The following is a 27,522-nucleotide window of genomic DNA, read 5'->3' as shown; positions in this document are numbered from 1 at the left end:
ACAGGCCTTCGAGTCACAGTTGTAATATTGGTCAGAAAACAGGTAATTAGATAAAATTGTTAAGCCCAAAGACAGTTGACAGTCTAACCATTAGACTCATTAGTCCAGGCTCATAATATCAAATATTTTCCAGATCATAAATGTTTCATAATTGGGAATGCAGATATACATAGATACATTAAAGATTAGTTCAATTCGAATGCAGACTAAAATAAATCTTCTCTTTTTTCCATAGGCAGCCAACCCAGGCTGTGTTCTGGAGGACTTTGTGCGCTGGTACTCACCCAGGGATTATCTGGAGGAGGAGGTGGTCAATGAGATGGGTAACAAAATGGTGAAAGGTGAGCTTAGTGCCAGGATGAAGATCCCAGGCAACATGTGGGTGGAGGCTTGGGAGACAGCCAGGGCTACACCTGCACGTCGCCAGAGAAGGCTTTTTGATGACACTAAGGAGGCGGAAAAGGTAATTTTCAGTAGATGTGTATAACACACTGACATAATAAGTCACTGACTGAATTTAGTTTATTAGTATATACATTAAAAGCTTTCTACAGGTGGATATGTTTGTTTCTCCAGTGAATATAGCCAAAAAGGAAATCTGACCTTGATAGTGTCTTACGCATAATGTTGCAAGTTGGAAACTTTCCATGGGAATAAACGGGAATATATGGGAATTAATGCTGCAAGCAGCGATGAACGGGCCCTCGCTCCCCACGCACGTCGTGCTGTGGCGCTGTCGGAGGGCGCGCACACGTAGACATCTACATCATATGCATGCTATTATTGGATGTTGCATGAATTGGGAAATAACACTTCCTGTGTTGTGGAGCTAGAAAAACAGCCACAAAGTAACACACACAGCCACTAATCATAAGGGAATGCAGAGGAAAATCACACCAGTCATGAATATGATGTGATAAAGGTGTTTAGTTTAACACCGAAGAAGATGCAGGGTATTTATGTATGGATTTAGCTTTTTCAAAGTGTGTTTTGAGCAGGCGGGGAGTTCCAGTCCTCTGAAATGATGCCAACGTGGAAGTAACTTAAAACTGCATTCTATCAAAAGGCCACCAGGGGGCGACCGTTTTGGTGTCAAAAGGACTTCCGTCTCTATACAAGTCAATGGAGAATTCACCAACTTCTCACTTGATTTCTAACCTCAGTAAACGTTTTCAAAATGTGTTTATGGTCTCAATCGCTAGTTTAAAGCCTTCTTCAATGCAGTATGATGTTCATTTGTGAAATTTTGGCTTCCCTGATTTTATATTTGACGATAAAGCAGGGTATGCATTGGGGCGTGGCTACGTCGTGTTTGACAGGTTGATTGGTTCACAGGTTCAGGAGGGCGCCTCTTGCTCCTCCTGATGCCCATATAAGTAGTATCCGTGTTTTTTTTTACCCGGCATGCACCTGAAATGTTCAAGATGGCGCTGCCCAGATCCGAAACTATTCGCTTCCGAGCAGCAGTCCACAAACCAATGGGTGACGTCACTTATGTTACGTCCATTTTTACATACAGTCTACAGTCTATGGTTTTGAGATGTAAACCATGTTTCTAATAATGTAGCTGGTATGAAAATTGCCCAAATGTTGTGGAAAAATTGTGGCAATTGGCCTTAGTGTAACTTGTAATAATGTATATGTCTATGTTATGTTTAGGGTGTTGTGTAAGGATGTTAATAATACAGACAATAAACTTGAACTACAAACAGAAAACTGAGGCACCTGTTCCTCATCAGGTATCCTGAATCAATACAAGTTTTCTCCATTAGATGGCACACTAAGACCACAAATGATTGGAACATGTCTGTTAAAGTTACAGCATGGCGAATGAGCAGACTTTGGCGTGGCGTCACGGTAAGGGCGTTTGATGCAGACTTTAGCTCTTAATAACTTATCATCACAAAGGGCTTAAGATGACACAGAGTAAATTTGGAGACGGAAGACTTAAAAATGTAGGAGGAGTTTATGGAAACTAGGACAATGCGCCCGTTGGGCACTGCAGCATGTTTACTTGCCAAAAGACACACGCTCATAGATTAAAGCAGTGAGAAGAATGTATATTTGTATATGAAGGTCAACATTGATACAGTTTGTATAAATTACCCCAAATTTCCAGTTAATTCCCATAAATTCCCATGTATTCCCATAATTCCCAAGGAACATTTTCAGTTTGGAATATTTCCTAAATTCTCCAGCTTAACTTCCCATGGAAAGTTTCTTTAAATTTACCCGAAATTTATCTGAAATTTTCCACCCTTTTGCAACCCTCTTGCATCATGATAGCATAATAGGTGGAAATGATGGAGAGCAGCAAAAAGAAAACAAAAGGTCAGTAAGCTAAACCTAGGTTTTGACGCTTCTCAGGTTCTGCACTATCTGGCAATGCAGAAACCTGCTGACTTGTCCCGCCATCTTCTGCCCTGCATATTCCATGCTGCAATTCTGAAGTTGAAGGAGGAAGGTAAGCAAACATTGTTTTGTCAAAACTTGTAATTACATCAAACAGTAAGTCATATGGGCTTGTCAGTACTAGTTAATTACCACAGTATTATCAAGACCGCCACATAACAATAAATAACCAACAAATAACCGAATATTTGCTGCATGCCTACATTCACAAGGGCTAAATAGCTATTGCGTCAAAAATAACAATATTCATAACAAACAAGCTTTAACTGTCAAAGTAGCTGAGGCAGGAGTACAATTCACTCTGTGTCAGGTCCAACTTTAACACAAGGTGGAGGTGGTTTATAAAAACTTAGACATCCTCCTAGTGGCTGAAATTGAAAAATACTCTACAGTAGCTGTTAATGAACCCTTCATACTGGACTACACAACTGGTTTTAATTACCCATCCTTACTCAGTAGAAGTAGAGTTAAAGATTAAGTCCTAGTCCAAGTCAATACGGTGTCCGAAGTAAAAAAACAGAAAATGAAAAAAAAAAAAAGCTAAATGTGACTGTTTGATGTCTTTCCACCAGGATTTTTTTCAAGAGCCGCATCTACCACTGTTAAGAGGGAAAACATGTTTTCAGGGTCCAAATCCAACACTTTCATGTAGATTACACATATTTTGAAGGTTAATATCATATCAAAGCTGATTATTTATGATACGATTCGTTATTTAGTATCTTCCCGGAAACATTAATCCACATGAGAAGTGATCCCTACCAGGAGTAATTTTTCAATGAAATGCTGCAAACGGTCAGTTTGTCTTTTTTATTACTTTTTTTTTTTAAGTTCTCAGGCCAGTGTCACCTGTACATCCATGATTGCAAACACAGGAGCACACAGGGAAAGAAATTATTTTTGAAAATATATTTTTGCATTGAATAAAAGCACATGGACCACATTCCATATTCTCACTATTTTAGTCAGTAATATGTTTAGTCTTACAACCTTTGTCATTATTTTTGTCCCTCCTCTTCTTTGTCTCTTCTCCATTCCTTCTGTAACAGAGTCAGTCGAAGACATTCCATCACTCAAAAAGACTATTCAGCAGGCCACGTCTCAAGTCAGCAAGCTGCTACACCATCCCAACCATGACTACAAGAAGTTAGAGGTCAGTGACAGACAAGATTGAAAATGAGCTCACCACTAGCTTCTCATTCTAGTTAGGTACAGAAATCTGACATGCTGGTCACCTTGTGTTCAGTCATTCTATTGTACTCAAATCATTTTCATGATGTGTTCTGAATTTACGCACTGGAGAAGCTGACTGCCCTGCAAACAATTTTAAAAATGTCAGTCAATGGCTGTTGTGGTTTTATTGTTTTATTACTGAGTAATTACACTTTTAGGAACTCAAAATCAAGTAGGGCTTTTTTCACTGTTACTGTTGTATTATCTTCCGAAACATGCCAGTGTTAGAATAATCATTTTAAGTTATGTTTCACAATTTAAACTCTTGGCCACAACTCATTAACCATTTGTCCAATCATCATAATTTTTGGTACATAACTTGATTAGGGATAGGTTCGCCAAAGCAAAGCGGGTGTAAGTATTAACCCAAAGTTGAAGCACCTTATTGATTGCTGCAAGTGGAGTAGCCTACCACATATTTGCTCATATCTCAAGATGCCTTTGAAGCAATCCTGAATAAACAGTTTCGAGACATCCCCCTCCAACTCCTCTATATACAGTGCTGCTTTAAAGTTTGTGAGCCCTTAAGAATTTGGCCTGTTTATGAATAAATATGACCTCAGATGTGATCATATTTCCATGCAAGTCCTAAAACTAGATGAAGAGACATCTGTTATACATATTAAACAACTGAGAAAAAACCTTACAATTGTTCTTTTATTTATTGAGGAAACTGATCCAATGCATATTTGTGTATGGCAAAATGATTGTTAACATTTAGGATTATCAATTCATTTGAAGTGGAAATTAGAGTTGGCTGTTTCATCAATGGAAGGACAATCATGTCTTGGAGGCTGCATTATTTACAGACTTGGGGAGTAACAGAATAAATGGAACCGTTACATAATAAGGATACAAAAAAAGGTAAACTGTATTCCGTTACAGAAAAAGAGACGTAAAACAGATTACAGATATATTTAGTAAAAATTAGGATTATTTAGCAGAATTACAACATAAAAATGTATTTTAAAATAAAGAACGATATTCTGCCATGCACTGTAAATGTCCCAAATATAAGCAAAGCAGGAACAAGAGGGAAGAATAACTCAGTGATCCACAATGGTGTGCGTAGTGGATGATACCACATGACATGCACAGGTGCACACAGCAAGCAAATGTATACACACTTCACTTCATTGGTAGGGATGTCGTTGCGCACTATGGCAGTCCCAAAGACAAATAAGTTAAAAGAGAGCTTGAGCATATGACAGCTTGTTACTCACATAATTCATCTCCACCAATATGACTGTGTGTGTGTAATGTGCCCAGAGCCGACAGCGTGTCACTGGTTGTCAACCATGTTTAATTCTGAATGAGTGAGACAAAGCTCTTACAATAATCTTACATTAATGTTCCGGAGTCACTGAATGTATTCAGGATTTCACAGAAAAATCTGTGCGGATTTTCTGTTTGTGTCACAGCTGGCTGCAGTATCACACAGCAGCTGAAATTATATAATTGCATCTCCAAACTGAGAAAGAGGCTGTGTGCATTTACACACATTAAGACCAGATCGGTCAGGATCTGACGGTAATTAATGTTCTATGTTCTGCTGCACATCCACTCAGCTGTTACATACAGACTCAGTTTTATACATGGGATTGTTCATAATAAAGCTGCCCTTATAGATGAATCCTGAGCTACCATCAGAGCTGTCAGGACAAATTCAGAAGATGTCAAATATTTTGTCCCCTGCCCTGCTTTTGCTGCGAAGGGTCCTAAGCCAGCCCCCTGATGCTTCTCACTGTCACCACACCAATGCCAGATTGAAAGCCTGGACTCCAGCCAGGGCCTGGTCCAACATCAGACGTCGCAGAGGCAAATCCAGCAAGACACTAAAAAAAGAGAGCACCAAAGCTCACTCCACCACCTGAACTTCCACTGCATTAATAGGCATGATCCTCTGACTGATGACATGACACATGATGCTGAACACAGGGAAGCTTATCACACCAGTAACTCAAAGGCAAACCAAAACAAACCTGGAATGGGAAGAATAAGTCCCCTTTTTTTACATTACATTACATTTTGATTGCCTACATTTTTTGGAACTGTTTGATTTAAGTACAATACCCTAAATTTAAAATCACTTTAAACTTCAACCATGACTTACATTTTTTTTTTTTTAATTAAATACAGTGACCAAAAACTAAAATAATAATGTCACTTCTAGACTGCATGGATCGGGTTCAACCATTCTTCATGTGAAGTTCCTCCAGCTCCTAATCTGATAGAATGCATTTGTGACTTCTCTCTGTCTGTAGGATTTCATTAACCAGTTGATGGCCGTGGAGACAGTCATCACCCAAGCTCGCTCACTCAAGGCCAAGTTTGCCATTAGTGAGGGTGAGAAGGCAGAGGACACAGAAGAGCTGGAGATGTAAGTTGCACACCGTTCTATCTCAGCAGACCTTCAATCAGAAATGCTCATATCAAGGAACTGACCATTTATAGCAAATTGTATTCAGTTTCGTGGAAAAGCCCTGCTATTACAGGGAGAATTCTGCTGAGAAATTAATTGCATCTTAAAAAATTATTCTGGTTTATTTCAACTTATGCTAACTTTTCACTTGCAAACTCCATTATAAAGACTTGGGGAAATGCCATACTGTATATTGGGTTATGCTGCAGGAGCTGCAGGAGCCTCCTACTGTTTTCCAAGTAAACATAAGATTATATGAAGCATTTCAAATGTTTATCTGAATAGATGTAAACACAGAGACAAGCCGCCTGGAATGACTATTATGGCCACCAGCATGAGGAAGTCTGGGCCTTCTTGCACGTTGGTTTGTTTGTATGTGTGATGCTGGAAAGGAAGTAGAAAATGAGATAAAATAATCTGTGTTAGCAAGTTTACATTCATAATTTATAAAAATCAGGGTGCCTAAGCCAAATGGACAGAAAAAAACTATGCTGCGAGTATATATCATATGCTGGTGTAATTTATAGTCATGCTGCTTCTGTCTTCTGCTGTCTATATTGGAGTTTCAAAAAGGATGGGGCTCAGCTCCTTGCACATGCAAGAGAAGTAAAGATAACGTTTTCCTTGAGTGTACAACAATTATGCTTGTTACTGTAAGTGCAGTAGAATCTGTGAGTAAAAAGCCAATAAGAGTAATTTATCAAAACAGCTATTTAACAAGCATTATTGTATAGTAAAGTTTTTTTTTCAACTGTTTTATCCATAGTGAATTGTTATTCATAAGTTAAAACAAAAGCTGTTCTTTAATAGCTTAACCATTTAGCTTGATTTGCCACAGATTTTAAAATGTGGCAAACCCCCACCTCAAGCCAGCTCCTCCTCTCTCTACCAGCAGCAGAGAACAGGAGGAATAACTGATACTGACTGATGTTGGAGTTTTTCGTTCTTTCTAAAATTCACTTAGTATTTTGGTGTCAGGAATATTATTTATTTTATTGAGATTTGTTTCCAGTGAGATATCATTCAGTGTATACAGTGGCTACTCCCAGACTTTGGGAGGATGAGCAAATTGTTGTTCAAATCCTTTCACTATAAGCCTAATTTTACTAGTTACTTTGTGATCATTATTTTTTATGAGGCACAGTGCAATCACTCACAAACATGTGAAAGATTAGTTGAGGTTGTAGCGTATTCATATCTGTTTAACTTTTTCATGCTGATGTCTGAGTATACTGTGTATTTAAGCACTTTTTTTTTTATTAAAAGAAAGTGTATTGTTGTGATGCAACATTACAAATTACTTTCTTATTGAATTTTTAATTATTTTTTTTCAACCAACTCATGATCAGATAACTGTTTCCGATGACAAAATGTTCTGAAATCATAAAATACGGAATTTAGACAATTTATGAATGAAAAATGTAACCACCTCACTGACCAGTGCTGCTGGAAATTTTCAGTGACCACACCAGTGCCACTTTAATGATATTTGACATCTTTCTCCAGGTTTGTGAGCTCCCTGCTGGAAGAACCAGAGGTAGAGGTGATTGGAGCTGGTCAGGGGCCAGCAGGCAGCATCATCCACAGACTGTTTGTCAATGCTCAGAGGGTAAGCAACCATTAACTCCCATTCTCCCCATGACACTGTTCACAGGGGTTGTTAATTCACTAACATTGTGTATTGTACCATGTGAAAAGACCAAGGTTCTCATTTATGACAAATATTGAATATGCCCAAAATGGGGTTTGAAAGAGGCATACACCACTTCCCAAGCAAAAGTTGTGATAAAAACAAACTTGGCCAAAGAATGTATGCGCCCATACACAAACTCTGACCCATTTGTACAAACATTTTGCAGAAATTGTAGATCCACTTCATCATGTGCATTCAAACCAGCAGTATTATCAGTATGTCTGCTTTTGAGCCATAAGTATTCCATAAGCACCTTTCAATTTTAAAAGCCATAGTCCAACACCTGGAGCACAGATGAGAGGGTTAGTTGTGGAACAGTAAAGCAGCTGCTGAAATCAGAACTGCCAACCTGTATCTATTTTAGCAGGTAAGCATTTTGACACCAAAGTACGCTGATACGATTTGTCACTCTGAACCACACAAAAAGCTGGTTCAAGTACTAGCTGGCTGGTTCCTCAAGTGAGAACGGTTTTTGTTGACTCCTTTGAAAAGGAAAACACACTGTGATGGATGTAGAAAGTCGAAATTGTAAATTAAGCAAAAGTTGTGATATGTGTAAGGGCACATACGCCTCTTGAATATTGGTCCACAAAAAAATATAAATATTATTGAATGTGGGCATGATACGAGGGCTGGATACGAGGGCTGGATACGAGGGCTGGATACGAGGCTGATCCACATGCACGTATTTACAGATAGACTTTTGCTGATGCAGCCTAAATATCATCTTGTCTAGTAAGGTGAGAAATGCAACTAAATTCCGGAGACACTGTATTTTCCTGCTGTCCAACTGGCTTCAATAAATCACTAAAGTGTATGCATAAGGGCTCTCCAAGCTCTGTACATTGAGCAGCTCACACAAGCATTTTATACTTTAAGCCTCCACCCAACACAACAGTCACAAGCACCCGTCACAGTTCCCCATCTGCAAACAGCTGTTTCCTGCAAGATAATCAAAAACAATTCCATATATGGTGTCATACCGGTCTTCTACTGCTTCCAGTTCTTGCATTTAGCTTCTCTTTTTGTCAACAATCACTTCTTTATAAATTGGGGTCACCATGTATCATACACTTCAGCTATTTCTTATTTTCCAATAGATGACACACTCATTTCGTCTACACAAACAAGGTGCAAGACATCTCGAAGAGATATCTTACTTAAAAACAGAACAATGGGCTTACAGCATATAAATGGTCATAGATAAGATCAAAAATGCAATATATTCTTTTAAAGGCAAAACTGATCAGTTGAATATACTTCTACACTGGATTAATGATCATTAAAGTATGAATTCAACAATAGAGTCTCCTCTCCAACAGTACACTTCTTATATCATAGTTTTCTTCCACACTGTGCATATGAACAGTTCATCATCCTAGGCACATTTTTATAAATGAAACCCCAAGTATTGTACTTTCTGGTACAGTGGGGAAACTAAGTATTGAATGTGTCAACATTTTTTTCAGTAAACATATTTCCAATGAGGCTATACACATGAAATTTTCACCAGACTCAAGAAATCCACATATATCATCAAAACATTAAAGTCCATGAATAAATTTATAATGATAATAAAGTGGAATGAAACAAGAAAAAAGTATTGAACACGCTAACTGAAATGTATTTTATACTTAGTGGAGCTTTGTTTGTAATGACAGCTTCAAAACACTTCTTCTATGAAGAAACTAATTGCCCCCAGTGCTCAGGTGTGATTTTTGCCCATTCTTCTAAACAACTAATCTTGCGTGTGTGGCCGGTTGATGGTGGAGTGATGTTCCTCCCGCTTCCAGATAATGGCCACAATGGTGCTGACTGGAAGATACAGAAGTTATGAAATATGCCTGTAACCTGTTCCATTGAAATGTTTTGCAACGATCTGGTTGAGTTATTTTAACAACACAAGTTGCCTTTTAACTTTGAAGTTCAAATGAAAAATGTAACTCTTTTAACAAATGTGCATGTGCAGTATTATTCAAACCCAGCTTCAGTACTTTGTGGAGCATCCTTTAGCTTTTATAACTTCCAACAAACATTTTCGGTAAATGATGACAAGCTTCTTACACCTCTCGATCAGAATCTTTGCCCATTCTTCACGTGCAAAAGCCTCTAGCTCAGTGATGTTTGATGGCTTCTGTGCTACAACGGCCTTCTTTTAATCCCACCAAAGATTTTCAATCAGATTTCAATCTGGTGACTGAGAAGGCCACTCCAGGACGTTCCAGGATCTGTTTCTCAACCAAGCTTTGGTTGACTTGGAGGTGTGCTTAGGATCATTTGGCCAGATGCAACAACCACTCATACGCACAGATTCGATCTTAAACCATGCGATTTACGAGGATTAGCTGCATTCACCAATTTTATCATATTTTGGATTAGGTACGAACAAAATTTGGTGCAGACCAGTCGTACCTGTCATGCACAACCAACCCGCAGTCCTCCGAAGCAATAAAACATGATTGTTACTGTCTAATTGTCTAATGGCAGTGTGCCAACGATATCATGTCTTTTGGGGGAACTCATCATATAGATAAGCAAGATATTAAAATGAATTAATGAACACATAACACCTCCACACGTGTATCAAGACCAAACATCACTGTATGATACAAATACAGCCAAGCACGATACAGTAGCTATACTTTGCGAAGTGATGGAGCCTACTGTATTTTAGTTTATCAGCACAAATAAGACACAGAGAGGTCAAACTGTTGAGCTGTTACCCCCATCTCCAGCTTCTTCTGCCGGCTTGTCCTGCCTCTGGTCTAGACAGTCAACTGATTTGGATTTTCTTTTTAACATCACTGTATGCTGACTAACACTTTACAGAGAAATGAATAATGTCGTTCCGCAGGCTAAGCGTATACTATATTGTCAGTATTTTAGAGACCCCTGAGTAATGGGTGTGAACTACAGGGAATGTAGGCAATGGGCAAGTGTATACTATGTCCCGTTCATTAAATTGCACTTCTGAATCCACAATCATGATAACATTACTATGTTTGCAAAAGCATTAGCCTATTTAGTATAAAGTAGTAGGCTATTTAACAATTTAGGTAGATATATCAGTCATTTAATGCAAACTTACGATATAAATATTAGCGGCTGATACTACAAAGCGACTTGTCCACAGTTACATTTCCACAACGCAAACTGACTATTAATTAATTACTTTTATTAATTTAATTGAAATATTGGTTATCAAAGTTATAGCTAATCTCCCTGGCTGATGACACCCCTAGCTAGATGTTTTTGGCATCTTAATTCATGTTCAGTCATTTTTGTTTTTATTTCTGTGACGTGAGCGCAACAGCCGAGACAGCGTTCACAGCACGGGTAATTTTTCCTCATTCTTTGTCTTTCTCTGGCTCTGGACCTTTAATTCCACCACTAACTAAATAATAATATGTGTTTCTGCAGACCTATTTCTGAGAGCGGGACCTCAGTCTGAGAGCTTGTACAGTTCTTCTTCTTAGCCTTTATTGTCATTTTAATGAATGGAGCTTCTCCACAACCTGCATCATCTTTACGAATGTCATTTACGACTTTTTCCTGGTGATACAAGTGTTTGATGAATCCGACATGGCACATTCGTAAATTCCACCTCATGAAAAAAACATGACAGATTTCGGAATTAAAATACGAATGTATTCTTGCATCTGGCCCAATGTCGTGCTGGAATGGTCAATGATCACCAAAGTTTAATTTGACAACAGAAAGCATCACGTTCCTCTTTAAAATGGCCTGGTATTTCTAGGAATCCATGATGCCAGGTACATGGTCAAGATTGCCAGTTCCTGCCACAGAAAACAGACCCACATCATCAATGACCCACCTCTATGCTTGACTTTGCGGATGGTATTCTTCTGGTCATAAGCCTGGCCTTTCGCACACCAGACATACCGCTGGTCAATATGTCCAAACAGTCCCAGTTTGGTTTCATCAATCTGTAGAACTGTCTCCCAAAACTCTTATTCAAATTCCTCCTGGCATGTTCTAGTCAACTATTGGTGTTCCTTGTGGTCAAGAGTGGAGCGTCTTGGAGTCCGGCCATGAAGTCCTTGTTTATTCAGTGCACGTCTTCACACGCATGAAAACTGAAGCAAATGAAGGATCATTATAGAGTTCCCAAAGGCTTAATTATGTTTCAACTCCACTTTAGGATATAAAAACTGGCAGATGGCTTTAAAACAACAATATTATATCATTTATTCAGGGAAATTCACTGAGATCAATGCTCTCTTTTGCAGGAACGCCCTGATTACATTCGCACAGTTACACACATTCATACCTGGAAGCTGCCCAGTACAACCACAGTCTGATCTGTCGGGCACTGAGCAGCTCCACTGTAGCAGGTGGGGTTTAGGGCCTTGCTCAAGGGCATGTCAGTGGTGGTAATGAGGGTGGGGCAAGTGCTGCTTCTTCACTTTCCCCACCCAGATTCATCTTGCTGGTTGGAGGAATTGAACCAGCGACCCTCTGGTCATAAGTTCGCTTCTCTAACCTTTAGGCCACCCCTATATGTACTAACCCAGATGATATTAATGTGCACAGATAGGAGGTAGAATTACTTTCTAACTAGTTATGGATTTCAGCTGGTTCCTTGACTTTCCTTGGTGTACTGCTTTTTCTTAATGTGTTCAATAGTCACAGCAAATATGTTTACTGAAAAAAATGTTGATGCATTCAATACTTATTTCCCTCAATGTATGTTTCCATATGAGCAGGTTTTATTTGAAAAATTGGATGCTTGTGACACAAAAACGTTGTTTGGGGAATTATCATCTCTGATTGAAGGCTGTAACAACACCTGGTTAGGTCTCATCAAGCCCTCAAAAAGACTGTGAAGCAAAATGTTGCTAAATTTTTTTAATTCAGTTTTATTTATATTTGCCCTAATCACAACAAAAGTTATCTTAATGCACTTTTCATATAGAGCAGGTCTAGATTCTACTCTTCATTTAACAGATACCCAACATTCCCCTGTGAGCAAGTACTTGGCAACAGCAGCAAGGAAAAACTATTTTAACAGGAAGAAACCTCAAGCAGAACTGGACTCTAGGCAGGCAGCCATCTGCTGTGAATTGTTGGGTTGAGAGAGGAGAGAGACCAAGTGAGGGAGATAGTTCGCGGAAGAGAGAAGCAATAACAACAGTAATAAGAGTAACAATGATAATAATAGTAGGTATAACTAATTATAATTAAAGCAGGCGTGGGTGTCAAGCAGGACCACAGGGGTCCCCCGAGCAATAGTTCAAACCAGCATCCATAACTAGGGGGTCTATGACCATGACGCACTAGAACCTGTTAAACAAGACAGCACAAAAGCTCCAGCATCTGCTGCATCTGGTATCTTGATGCCAACTTGAAATATAAATCAATTTTCTATTTATGTGAGGTTGGCATATCTAAAGTGGTGCGCTGATCCAGTACACTGAGTATCAGTACTTTATCATAGATCAGGTATTAACTAGGCTATTCAACATCGGTTTGCATGGCTTTGGCTGCATAAGCTCACAGTGACAACTACTAATTGAAGATGAACGTTTAATATCCATGAGTATGATTATAAACACTACCACTTGACCATACACGGTCCAGCCATATAGTAGGTTCTGACCTTATCTTGTTTATTCCAAAACATTTTATTCTTATTTGCATTATAACAACTGTGTATGCTTTTGAGTCATGCTGGTCCTCAAACCCTCTTCAGAGATAAAATTATTTGCTTTTTCTTTTTTGTTGTACATTTCTTCCATTCGACTGTTTTTTTGTCTCCCCCCTGCTGCTTACATCAAGCTGGCTGACTTCACCAGTGACGAGGTAACCACCACCAATAAGACTTTTCACCCCAACTACCACCGTTCCCCTATTCTTCTACATTACCTCAGGAACATTACAATGATACATCCAGAAGAGCTTTGCAAATGGATAGTGGACTTTGTCTGTAAGACAGAAATAAGTATATATTATAATGTGTTCCAGAGGTTTCTGTGTACTACAAGAAACTATTTCCTCATCAATATTAATCATTCCTTTACTTACTTATACCTGCAATTGAAAATGTACAAATATGAACTATATTTCATGGAAATCCATTTACAGTGTTAATTATAACTGTCACTAATTCAATATTTTAATAACAACAATAGAGCAAATGAAGGAATTCAAAAGGAAATTAACTGACAGGGAGCCACATTCTCCTCCAATGCTAAAAATCACTGCACACATGACAGTGCCCAAAGATTGCTTTCTAAATATACCTCTTTCTAACCACACAAATATTAACAGAATTGTCTGTACTGTATGTTTTTTCCTCTCATGTTTCTCTGATGTGACCTGCTTTGAAAGCAGGATATTTTTGGTGAAATGGAGGTTTGCACAGCAAAATATTAATACATGTGATAGTCTTGTTGCTCCTGTGTGGCACTTAAAGAAAGCTTGATCCCTGTAGTTCCATGTCAGCTTCTATGTGTCTTGGCACTCTTCGTGATTAACACACACCTATCACAATAAATAGATATATCTATGCATAAAGCACATACTCAAAGTAACTACACTGCTCAAAAAAATTAAGGAAACACTTAAATCACACATCAGATCTTCCATCCATCCATCCATTTTCTGCCACTTATCCAGGGCCTGGTCGCGGTGGCATCAGGCTAAGTAGTGCAACACAGACATCCTTCTCCCCAGCAACGTTCGTCAACTCCTCCAGGGGGATTCCGAGGCGTTCCCAGGCCAGAAGGGATATATAATCCCTCTACCGTATTCTCGGTCTACCCCGGGGGTCTCTTCCCAGTCGGACGTGCCTGGAAACACCTTTAAAGGGAGGCGTCCAGGAGGCATCCTGACCAGATGCCCGAACCACCTCAGCAGGCTCCTTTCAATGTGGAGGAGCAGCGGCTCTACTCCTAGCCTCCCCCGAATGTCTAAACTCCTGACCCTATCTCCAAGGCTGAGCCCAGACACTCTCCGGAGGAAACTCATTTCAGCCACTTATATCCGCGATCTTATTCTTTCGGTCACTACCCAAAGCTCATGACCATAGGTGAGGGTTGGAACGTAGATCAACCGGTAAATCAAGAGCTTCGCCTTCAGGCTCAGCTCCTTCTTCACTAGGACAGTCCGGTGTAACGCCCACATCACTGCTGATGCCGCACTGATCCGCTTGTCGATCTCACGCTACTACCCCCACTCGTGAATAAGACCCTGAGATACCTAAACTCCTCCATTTGGGGTAGCAACTCCCTCCCAACCATTCCACCTTTTTCCGGCAGAGCACCATGGCCTCCGATTTGGAGGTGCTGACTCATCCCGACCACTTCACATTCGGCTGCAAACTGTCCCAGTGCCTGTTGGAGGTCCTTATGTGTTGAGGCCAACAGAACCATATCATCTGCAAACAGCAGAGAGGCAATTCTGAGGTCCCCAAACTGGACACTCTCCTCCCCCCGGCTGCGCCTTGAGATCCTATACATGAAAATTACGAACTGCCGAGAATGCGGACACAGCTCTCACAGCGGTCGATAGGGACCAAATGGCTCGCAGCAGTGACCCTGGTACCCCATACTCCTGCAACACCTCCCACAGGGTCCCCCGAGGGACACAGTCTTTTAAGCCTTCTCCAAGTCCACAAAACACATGTAGACTGAATGAGCGAACTCCCATGGCCCCCCCAGTAACCCTGCAAGGGTGAAGAGCTGGTCCACTGTTCCACGGCCAGGACAGAATCCGCATTGTTCCTCCTGAATCAGAGGTTCGACAGTCGGACGGAGCCTCCTTTCCAGCACCCTAGCATAGGCTTTCCCGGGAGGCTGAGCAGTGTGATCCCCAATAGTTGGAACATACTCTCCGGTCCCCCTTTTTAAAAATGGGGACCACCATCCCGGTCTTCCAGTCCATGGGCACTGTCCTCCATGTGATATTGAAGAGGCGTGTCAACCATGACAACCCCACAATCCAGAGCCTTCATCTCAGTGCGAATCTCATCCACCCCCGGCGCCTTGCCACTGAGGAGCTGTTTAACTACCTCAGTGACCTCTGCCAGTTATATGGGTGAAGATTCCCCCAGATCATCCAGCTCTGCCTCCTCCACCGAGTTGGCTGGGTTTAGGAGTTCCTCGAAGTGCTCCTTCCGACGCCGGACAATATCCCCAGTCGAGGTCAGCAGTTCTCCACCCCTGTTGAAAACAGCCTCTCCCCCCCGCGGCATGGAATAATAAAGTAGTAAACCTAATCTTTTAAGACTTGCAGGATACCTGTGTAAAATACCTGTCATATATATGTGTGTGTGTGTGTGTGTGTGTGTGTGTGTGTGTGTGTGTGTGTGTGTGTGTGTGTGTGTTTGTGTGTGTTTGTGTGTGCTCTATGATGCTGAAAAGGATTGACATGATTATTTTCTCAGCTTATATGTTAATGAATTGCTTAGAGACATTAAATATGTGTTTTTGTTTGCCATCAACAGCAGAGTGATAGCAGATGTTATCCCAGAGAGGCTGGATGCACAAATCAAAGGACAAAGCGTCCTTGAGTTTGTGAAAGGCGCTATATAAATCACACCTATTAATCAAAACATATATTGGATATACTGCCTATTTTTAAATCACATTTTAAATGTAGTTTATAAATACATATTAGTAGAGTTGAGTATATATTATGTTATATCTGTGACAGAATTAAACATCAAAGAAACAGCATTATGAGAGGATGGAAGCAACCACTCCTAAGTTCAGTAACTACTGAACTTCGGAGTGGCAGTTTGCTCAGTTACTGGCTCTTGTGTTTCAACAGCAGCTCTTATAACAGTGGACATACACATTATTTTTTCTGTTTCCTAGTATGATCTATCTATTCTTTTTGTTGTTGCAGAAACACTCTTAAACGCAATTATTATCGCCATTTTGAGGCTGCCCACATTTTGCACGGATTGCACTGATAAATTAATAAATAGCTTTTTACTCACGAAGCTCTTATTGCACTTACAGCAACGTAACAAGTTTACTTATTGTGTCAACTCTCCACCACTGTTAGTCTCTCTGCCGCGTTGCACACACAAGGAGGACTGCGCAGACCTGCAGTTTGTTCTCCCTGACGCTTTCCGTTTCTCCATCAGTTCCCTGTTTATGTTGCTAGCTAACCTCGGTGTATACTGCAGGAGTAATGTTCACGTTACACACACACTTATCCTCGCAATATATTTAACACATTAAAATTATTACACCCCTTAAAATCAAGAGGGCTTCCGACCCCCAGTGGATCTTTGGCGGTTGGGGATCACTGCACTAGAGGACACCAGGCCCTCATGGAGTCTGTTTCTGACAGTTTGGTCAGAAACAGACTGACCAAACTGAAAGTCGTTTTGTAGGGCTCTGGCAGTGCTCCTCCTGTTCCTCCTCACTCAAAGGTGCAGTCCTGCTGCTGGGTTGATGCCTGTCTTTGGCCCTGTCCAGCTCTCCTTGTGTAACAACTGGTCTCTTGTTATCTCCACAATGCTCTTGAGACTATGCTGGGAGATGCAGCAAACCTTCTTGTGACTGCATGTATGGATGTGCCATACTGGAAGAGCTGGACTACCTGTGCAACCTGATTGAGCTGCAGGTACCGCCTCATGCTACCAGTAGTGACAAGGACACTAGCAGAACACAAAACTAGAAGGGATAAGGAGAGAGCAATTGTCTGTGGCCACCACATGCAAAACCATTCCCTTTTTGTTGTCTTGCTTTTGCCTCTCCATTGCACCTGTTGTCACTTTAATTTGCACCAAAGCAGGGGAAATTGATTCACAATCACATGTCCTTCCAAAATGGACAAATTAATATCCCTGAAGTTTACCTGACTTGGTGTATTACTGTGATGATTGTGTTGCCTTAATTGTTTTGAGCAATATATAGTATGATGTTTATCTGATCAGAGTTTGGAGAGATTTAAGGTGTCATACTTTTCATTAGATTATGTATTTAGCTTCCATTTTCCTTGCTCTGAAGGAGCCTGGAACTGGGAGTTTTTCACAAAGTTAAAATAGAATACAGTAGGTCTGAGGTATGCATAGCATTTTACCTACTAGATAGCAGTCCTGCAAAATAGTGGATATTAGGTTCCTTGTCTATTCTCATTGTGTGTGTGTGTGTGTGTGTGTGTGTGTGTGTGTGTGTGTGTGTGTGATGCCGTCTTTAAAGTGCAGAAACAAAAATAAATAAATAATTGCCATTATTTAATGCAGTTTAGTGCATTTATGGCTTTAGCGTAAAAGCAGTTTTGAAATCTATTTGTGCGTACTATAAAATCCTGTCTGCTGTTCTGGTCTTGGGACTATGGTACTGGCTCCCTGACAGTAACACAAAGAGAGCATAGTTGGGTTGGCTGGTGTCCACCTGTTTCACCTGCTTTCAGCCAGCAGCATGTCCTCAGGACTGCTGATTGCACTAACTAGTCAACCAGGATGTCAGTCTGTGTAGTACCTGAGAGGTCCTCAATTATGTGAACCCCCCAGGTATTTAAAGCTCCTGTCCCCTCCCCATTATTCTTTTTTTTTTTTTTCCCGGCATAGTCACCTTTATTTTAGCAGTAGATAGACAGGAAACATGGGAGAGAGAGGGGGGTGTAACATGCAGCAAAGGACCTCCGGCCAGGATACAAACCAGGGTGGGCTGCGTTTATGGCATGCACTCTAACCCGTCGACCACCTGCGCGCCCCCTCCCCATTATTCTAATGTTAGGCTTCTTGACAACCAGGAGCAAGATATTGTCAAAGCATAATTGTGACAGGTTGTCCGTCCGTCTAGTCGTTGTTGGAGATCAGTCCCACCATGGCTGTGTCATTGTCATCAGCAAATGTCACTATAGTTGTGGAGTTATGAGTTGCTACACAGCCGGGTGTGTACAGAGTACAGCAGGGGACTCAGGACACATCCTTGAGTGAATCTGATGTAAAATGTCAAGGGGCGTTCAGACCAAAAGCGTCTGACGCAAAAAAAACGCTTGAATCGCTTCTATCGCGCCACTTGATCATAAATATCAATTATTGGATCATCGCTTCATTCACGCTTGTGACGTCGGGAGAAACTCGCCGCTGATCGGATGTCGCGGCGCAATGTCACCTGAAAAGTTCAATTTTTCCAACTTTATTCGCGCCGCTTCAGACGCTTGATTCATTCACTCATTCATTCACTTCAGACACTTCATTCGTGCCGCCTGATATAAAATTGTGTGTTATCGCGCCATTAACATTCATTTTCTATGTAGACTTGCTGCTCATTTCGCGTCAGACGCTTTTGGTGTGAATGCAGCTTCAGAGTGGATGAAATGTGACTGCCCACCAGAGCTGGGGACTCGTACTCACGACTCGGACTTGAGTTGTACTTAAGTCTCACTAAACTGTGACTTCAGACTCGACTTGGACTCGAGGCTTGAGACTCGCCCAAGACTCGTGAACAACCTTTATTTCATGTTATTATTATTATTCTCATTATTTATCTGTCATTCATCTTTTTATATGATCTCTGGCTCTGAGCTAGATGTAAACACCAACGTCATGCCACGCACATGCGCCATGTGTGAAGCGCGCATCTTCAGTATCAGACATTGACATTGGCGAGTGCGACAAGTTCAGCAGGAGTGCCTTAGATCATTACGTTTGGATACAATGCCTTCACACTCCCGCTTTTCCCTGGTTCTCCCATATTTCGAACCCATCTCCCACCGCCCTCCCGTCATTTCTCCCGTAATTGACAAGCCCCAAATTTGTTTGTTGATAATAATAAAAAGCGCACAATAGCAAAGGTTTTCTTTTTAAAGTTCAGACAGGAAACCACCGCGACTCCGTCAGTTAGTGCCACTAACTTAGTGGCTCCGCTACTAATTATTAAAAAACACGTTGCGTTAACTATGGTCATTTTATATATATATATATATATATTTTATAATAACCCCACACATTTCCTGCTGTGTTGTGTTAAGCAGCAGATAAAAGGTGTGTTTGTACCACAGTGTTAAACTGCAGTACAGTGTTTCTGTGATGTTCATGTTTTGTTGTATTTTTCAACATTGTTAAAATAATTATTTTTTGTTGAAGAAAATACAGTTATGGAATTGAAATAATTCTTAGTGTATGTTTCTTCACATCACATTGCAGTAGATTCTTTATAGTGAACCTACAATTGATCAATTTTCATACTGTCCTATATCAAGGTCAATGTAACTTTATTAATACCCGAAGGTAGATTTGGTTACAGTTTCAGGAGAGGGCATCTCAACATACAAACAGATACATACATAGTGACAGCAGACAGTTAAAACACCACAGAAACAGACATGGGCAGGTGCTCGCAAGGCTGACTGATCAGGATGAAGGATTTCACAGCTCTAAGGTCAGAATTTGAATTAGATATAGTGTTGGCGAGAGACTTGTCTTGGACTCTTGACCAGAGACTTGAGACTTGACTTGAGCTTGACCCTCAAAGACTTGAGACTTGACTTGGACTCTAGCTCAAAGACTTGAGACTTGACTTGGACTTGTAAAAAATGACTTGTGAACACCTCTGCTGCCCACACACACAACCAAAAGACTGCCTGTCATAAAATGTAGGCTACAGCCAGCTGCATAAGGAGTTCAGACCCAGATCTCTGGGTTTAGGTACAAGCTTGGATATCATTAGACCTATTAGGGCATGGGGATGATAGTGGATGTCTTGAGACATATAAGTATAATGGACTGTACTGGGGGAGGTTAAATGGAATGGTTAATGGACTGTACTTATATAGGGCTTTTCTAGTCTTTTTGACCACCCAAAGCACTTTTACACTACATGTCATATTCATCCATTCACACACATTCATACACTGATGACAGGGGCTACCACACAGGGTGCCATTCTGCCCATCAAGGGCATCTAACATTCACACACACATTCATACACAGTTGGCGCAATCATCAGGAGCAAGCCACCCAGGTTATAGGCCATAAACACTGAAGCTATTTGGTCTGCAGCTTAAGGACACAACCAAAGATGCTGTCTGATCTTCTTGCTTTTGAACAGTTTATTCTCTTGAAGAACTTCTTAAATCATGCTCTGAGATAAATGTTGCTCAGCCTTTCTGCCTCACCTACCACTGCACCTGCGTCATCTCCCCTAATCTGCTGGCACCATCAAAGTGGGGAAAGAAGGCTCATCAACCAGGGATGTGTCAGCACTATCCATGAAAGAGGGAGGCCCCTTATAGTGCCTTACATTTGTAGCAATTCTGGATGTTTAAATTTATACGCTCTCGTTATCAGGGCACTACCTCTTTGTTTAAGAGGAAATATCTTCTTTTCTTACTAATTGGCTTATTAGTAGAGTTTAATAAATCAATATGTTTTGATAAATCAGTCAAATTTCTGAATCTGTCAAATTTCTGAAGTTATGAATTCTCCGGCATCATGGAACGTCCTGATATTCACTCCAAATCAATACACACACACAACCAAATATGATTATATGGGGTTTATTAACTATCAATGATAAACAATCAATAAAGGCAAAATGTAAATAATGAACAAAAAAATATGTCATATGTTCTACTGAATGGAAAAGATGATGATGAATGGTGGAATTAAACGGAGGTTTTGGGTTCTACTGTTATGATATGAAAAGGGATTAAAGGGAATGAATACTTTAGGTTTCATTCAGTTAAGCTCTTGACCTAACACCAGCCCGATTAAATGAAAGATGGTTTAGTCAGGCTTCTTTTCAGAAAACAAACCGTCAGCTGTCCGTGGTTCGTGGTTTTGGCGGAGTTCAGCGGGATGCGATTTCGTTGGACTCCGACGGGTCCCGAATTCTGTCCGGGGTTGCTGCGGTACCGGTCAGCTGGCCCGGGCGGTTGCTTGTTTGGATTAACTCTCTGCAGGTTGTCTCTCGGATCCAGGCGGTGAGCACCTGAGATGGTTCGGTGCTTTTGGTGGTGATGAGCGCAACTGATTTCACTTAGTTCGTTGCTCAATAAAACTCAACCGAACAAAAGTCGGAGCTGGCCAAGCGTCAAACTCTCAAAGTCCGTCAAACAGAACGAAACTTATCAAAATCAAAAGTATTAAATGTTTTTGGTTGACTTTAGCAAAAAGGCATCAAAAAGAAGAGAGTTGAGCTTCAGCTTGAAGGCACAAAAGCTTGCTGACTACAAAAATCTAGTGCGTGACTAAGTTTTGAATTACGCCGAGAAAAACTAATTAAGAAGTTATAGCTGATCGATAAAAAGGTAAAGCAAAAATAGAGGATTAGTAAGTTAAGATAAGTAAAGTAAAACTGAATGAAGAGAAGAAGACAGAGACTGGCGTCTCCAGCCATTTGTGCGAAGGGGCTTGGCTTAATTTTCAGGGTTGACCCCTATTCTTTAACCAAGCATTTGGCTCCTTCTTTAAAATGTATTACTTTTAAGTGGAGAATAAGTAATTGCTTGATTGATTACTCAATTCTTTAGTCGATTGACGCAATCCATTCAACATCATCGTTCACATTTGAGTATTTCATACTGTATAGCGTATCATTCATTTTAAAGCAAACACAAACACAGAATATGTGACGACACACTGTACTTGAGTTACATCAGTATTACTCATGGATCAGATGAAAACCAACAGGAGTAAATAATGAACCAAACTTCTTGAAAGAATGTAATCAAGGCTGTTAAGTCCTTTTCCAATAAATAAAGTAATGACAGTATGAATGTTTATCTCATTTACTCATCTATTTCTTGTAGTATACATTTATACATCTTTACTTAATTTAATTCATATTTGGTGAGTTAATGCATCTTGATCTTAACAGTAGGTGTTTTGACATTGGTAATATTTAAAGGTCTGTTCCTTGAGACTTTATTATGGTAACATCAATGATCAACCTGAGAATTGTTTTAAACACACGCTTTTAATTAAAGAGTCAGAAAAACACTTCAATGTTTGAAATGCCTCCTTAATTCTAACACGTTGGTTTGTTTTCAAGGATTTCGGCCTTTAAAGTTATTCTTTGTGAAAATGTAGAGTATATTTTAACTGGCTTACGTTGTTTAAGTGGTGCATCAGGCTGCAGTTTTTCAAAATACAGACAGGGCTCTCAGACTCCTGTCAAAGTATTTATTGCCAGTTAGTAACATTTCAATTCTCTGCACTATTAGGCTGCTCTCCTTACACCACTGGAGGAAGACTTCAGCCATGCAGCCAGAACAGAGGACAAGAAGCCAACTGTAGGAAACAGCAACGTGCCTGACTTTCCTTCTCCAGCAGGCCGGGAGATCGTGTTACGTACATGTGTTCCTCGACCAGCATCATACTCCAAAGCTCTACCTCAGCGGCTCTTTTGTGTGTTGATGAGAGATGAATTCAGGCTGGCTGGGGCTTTCTCCTCAGACACTTCATTCTTCTAAGAATTAACACCTTTTTTGAAAATATTTCATCTGAAACAGTTTTCCATTCAACAATTATAATTTGTAGCCAAAACTGGAGGAGCAGTTAAGAACACATTGTTAAATTTTTTTAGTGGTTCCACTGTGGGTTAATGAGTTTACAGTTCAAAACTGGATGTTTTCATTTAGGCATAACATATCTCTAACTCCCAGTAGGCCACCATACTGAATGATCACTGTTATCTCAAAACATAGACAAAACCCAAAAAACATGGCTTTACATGGGCTTACTGTATTTGGTCCTAATGCAATTTTCAGCAGCACTGAGGTTATGGGCACACTGAGGTTCAAATTTGTGGATGAAAGTGTAAACTTGATGTGCCAGTCCAGGTTGGACCTTCATTCACTGTATGGCAGGCTGCTTGCAACTTGATTTGGCTCATTTGATCGGGACGGGAGGGAGGAGGTATATCACGGGCAATATCTATCCTATATCTGAACCTGCTGGTGGACACCAGTGACAAAGGAGACCACCAACCTGAAGGAGGAGGCCTTTCGGGCAGTTGTAAAGTAATTCGGTGTCTGATTAAAGAAAAAAGAAAAAATATGTTGATAAAATAAAACTTAATTCTTCAAATAAAATGGTTCTCTTCTGCTCTCCAGTGTGATTGTAATCTTATTGCTGACCACATTCCAAGTGACAGAAAAACATTTTTGCATGCCATGTCCTATACTGTTCTATTTTTGTGGTGTAGTAATGGGTTTACTGGTCCCACTTGTTGATATGCTGATGGCATTCCTGTCCTGGCATTAGTGTGTGTGGATCTAAAAATCTCTGAAATGCAATGATGTACTTATTATTGGGGGTTAAGTTAACCAACTCTTTAAATTCTTTGTAGGTGTTAGGATTCCTTTGTATGTAGGCACTGTGTGTGTATAGTACACACTTAGTGCCCCATTTTAAAAATCTATAGCGCATTGCGTGAAGCGTGTGGCGCAAGTGCCTTTGGGGCGTATCCAAATCCACTTTTGCTATTTTAACAGCGGAAAAATGGTTACTGCACCAGGCGCATTGTCTAAAAGTGTTGGACTTTAGTCCCCTCATTAATCATAGGCGTGTTTTGGCGTAACACGCGGTATACCAATCAGAGTGTCATCTCCCATTCCCTTTAATACTTATATACTTTGGCGGATTACAGCGCATTTACCCAGCAATGCGTCTCAATAATAAAACATGAGTTACTTTTGCTGAAAAGAAAGTTGGCTGATGAGCTGCTAACCTCACATTTAATTCATATAAAGGAAGAATATGGAGATATAACCAACCAGTCTGATGAGTGTAGAGGTGTCATCAGCTGATTTAATAAACAGTGAGTGGCTGTGCGTAATGGCACTGCGCTCTGAAGCATCTCAGAGGCTACAGACTCACCCACGTTCATTAACAGATTAATACAGATGTTTCAACCAGATGTTCAGATGTTTTTCTTGTTGATAAAATAACTAAATGGCAGCAGTGTCTTTCTTCCTTTCTTTGTTTTCATTTATTTATCATTTAATTACAATTTTGGTTCTCTTTAAAAATGATCTTGTTCAGTCATGTAGTAAGAGGCAAACTCAGCAGGGTTTTAATTGTTGAAAGTATGTAAACCTGATCCATGTCATCTCAATCATATGTGTTAAATATTGTTCATAAACTGTTTTAATCATGTTAACCTGTTTTAATCATACGGTTGTTAGAACTGTCCACGGTGCTGACCTATTTAGACAACGTGGGCTCCGGAAGAGAAAATGACAACTGCGCCGGGGGAAACAAACAAAGACACATGCGCCACACCCGCCATCCGCAAAATGGGGCCCTTAATGTTGTTTCTTAATGTCCTATTATTTAAAAATAAACCTTTTTGCTGTCTCACTAATTCTGACTGTGTTGTCCACCAGCTATAACTAAAAAGATGTACTGTATATTTTTTCTGCTGAATCCGGGAATCAATCAAGTTAGATACTGTAATGTACAAAATTACGGAAGCCCTAAAGGGCCATGTATTCATACATTTTATTGCCTCCGTTTTCCAGTGATAACGAGTTAATTAGGGCCCGAGCACTGACCAGTCAGTGAGGGACCTATTGCTTTTGCCAAAATTATTATTATTAGGGCCCGAGCACTGACCAGTCAGTGAGGGACCTATTGCTTTTGCCAAGATTCTTATTAGGGCCCGAGCACTGACCAGTCAGTGAGGGACCTATTGCTTTTGCCAAGATTCTTATTAGGGCCCGAGGACTGACCAGTCAGTGAGGGACCTATTGCTTTTGCCAAGATTCTTATTAGGGCCAGAGGACTGACCAGTCAGTGAGGGACCTATTGCTTTTGCCAAGATTATTATTATTATTAGGGCCGGGACTCGATTAAAAAAATTAATCTAATTAATTAGAGGCTTTGTAATTAATTAATCGAAATTAATCGCATATAAATATTTGACCTGAGAACAGTGAGAAGTAATTTTTTTCACATGGCCTTTTAGTATATCATTGAATAATGACTGAAGACATAAGCTTCAGCAACAAAAATATTGTTTATTTTTGTTCAAGTCCAACAGACCAGTGCAATTTTTGCCGTTAAGTGTAGCAATAGCATATTTACAAATATAGTACATTTCAGAAATTAGCTAGCTTCCACGCTAGCTGCTATATGTTTTGCATTGAGGTGATACTTGAGGTTCGATGTGCTGCGGTGATATGCGAATTCCTTGTTGCATAGCTTGCACACAACCATGCTCTTATCGACACTTCCATCCGTTCGTTTTTTGTAACAGATTTCCCATCCACGGGGCCAACCAAAGCGGTCTCATCAGCTACTTTGTTCATGTTCACTGTGGTTTGTTGTTGTCTGAACTACGCTAGTTGGTGCTCCAGTATAATCGGTCCGCCTGAAACTCATCCAGTGAGAAACGTTCCGCGTTGCAAAAATAAGTGTGATTAAAATGCGTCAATTTTTTTAACGCGATAATTATTGTGTAATTAATTAATCTTAATTAACGCGTTAAAGTCCCGGCCCTAATTATTATACTTCATTATTTTTCACGTTCTTATGCCGCGTAATGAATCACATTTTTGGCGGCCTGAACATGCATGAAAACTCATGAAATTCTGCACACACGTCACAGCTGGTGAAAATGTATTTAATTCAACGTGATTGGACGCAAGCGTGGTAAGGGGACTTGATAGCGTCCCCACACGTCGGGTCATGTGACCACAAATCCTCTCGGATCTGCATGAAATTTCAATATGTCACAGCTCTCATCGGATCATGGTAAATGGTAAATGGACTGTACTTATATAGCGCCTTTCTAGTCTTTTCGACCACTCAAAGCGCTTTACACTACAACTCATTCACCCCATTCACACACATTCATACACTGATGACAGGCAGCTACCACGCAGGGTGCCAACCTGCACATCAGGAGGAAGCTAACATTCACTCGCATTCATACACCGTTGGCACAGCAACAGGAGCAATTAGGGGTTAAGTGTCTTGCCCAAGGACACATCGACATGTAGACTGGAGGAGCCGGGAATCGAACCGCCAATCTTCCAATTGGAGGACGACCGCTCTACCTCCTGAGCCACAGCTGCCCATGGGGAAATTAATTTTGTGGAATTTTTTTACCAAACAGGAAGTCGACCACGCTGCGTGGCGTGCACTGATTTTCATTTTTCCAACACCGTTTTGAGGACTTTATGATGTTCACAGAATCATGAAACCTGCCACATAGGTTTCAAATCATGAGCTCTTTCATCTGATAACACATTTGCCCAAAAATGTGCCCCAACAGCTCAGTAGCGCCCCCTAATGCCTTTTCCAACTTAGTATGTACTGACAAACTCTAAAACTCACCAAATTGGACACACTTGTCAAGACTCACGAATCTTGTTTTTTGGTATAAGCGCCCCCTAGAACATTAAAAGTTGAAGCCCCGCCTTCTACATACACGTACATGAATTTAATTTAGGATTCATATATATCATGACCAGACGCACAAAAAAGCCTCTTGGACCCATACCCTAAGTCCAACAGGAAGTCGGCCATGTTGGATCACAGGTGCATTTTTTCCGCCATTTTCCCCATTTCCAGGCCTCGTACTTTAACAAACTCCTCCTACAGTTTTGACTCCAGAGACTTCAGATTGGAACTGTATCATCCTCAGACCTTGATGATGTAAACTTGACAACAGATTTTTACCTACGTTATACCAGGTGGGCGTGGCAGTCGTTTGTATGTATAAACAAACGACTATATAACTCCTTATAACTCCTCCATACATTGTCGCATGTTAATACATGCAGCGCGTGAAATGTCACGCCTGGTGACGCCGTTTCAATTTCA

General features: G+C 40.5%; 1 protein-coding gene across 2 annotated transcripts in view; it reads left to right on the top strand.

The window, feature by feature from the left end:
- rab3gap1 (RAB3 GTPase activating protein subunit 1) overlaps positions 1 to 23,798 on the top strand; it is an 80,273-nt gene extending 56,475 nt beyond the window's left edge. The window contains exons 19-24 of one of the 2 annotated variants that reach the window (XM_062432382.1): positions 236 to 463; positions 2,368 to 2,464; positions 3,462 to 3,565; positions 5,910 to 6,025; positions 7,574 to 7,676; positions 22,914 to 23,798. In XM_062432382.1, the coding sequence (XP_062288366.1) occupies positions 236 to 463; positions 2,368 to 2,464; positions 3,462 to 3,565; positions 5,910 to 6,025; positions 7,574 to 7,676; positions 22,914 to 23,162 (897 nt within the window). In that variant the 3' untranslated portion in view covers positions 23,163 to 23,798. The other variant, XM_062432383.1, reaches the window with a different exon arrangement.
- Positions 23,799 to 27,522: the final 3,724 nt, after the last annotated feature.

The sequence above is a fragment of the Scomber scombrus genome, chromosome 13, assembly GCF_963691925.1.
Source record: "Scomber scombrus chromosome 13, fScoSco1.1, whole genome shotgun sequence".
NCBI lineage: Eukaryota > Metazoa > Chordata > Actinopteri > Scombriformes > Scombridae > Scomber > Scomber scombrus.
Note: the sequence above shows the minus strand (reverse complement) of the source record. Positions and strands in the feature narration are given on the sequence as shown.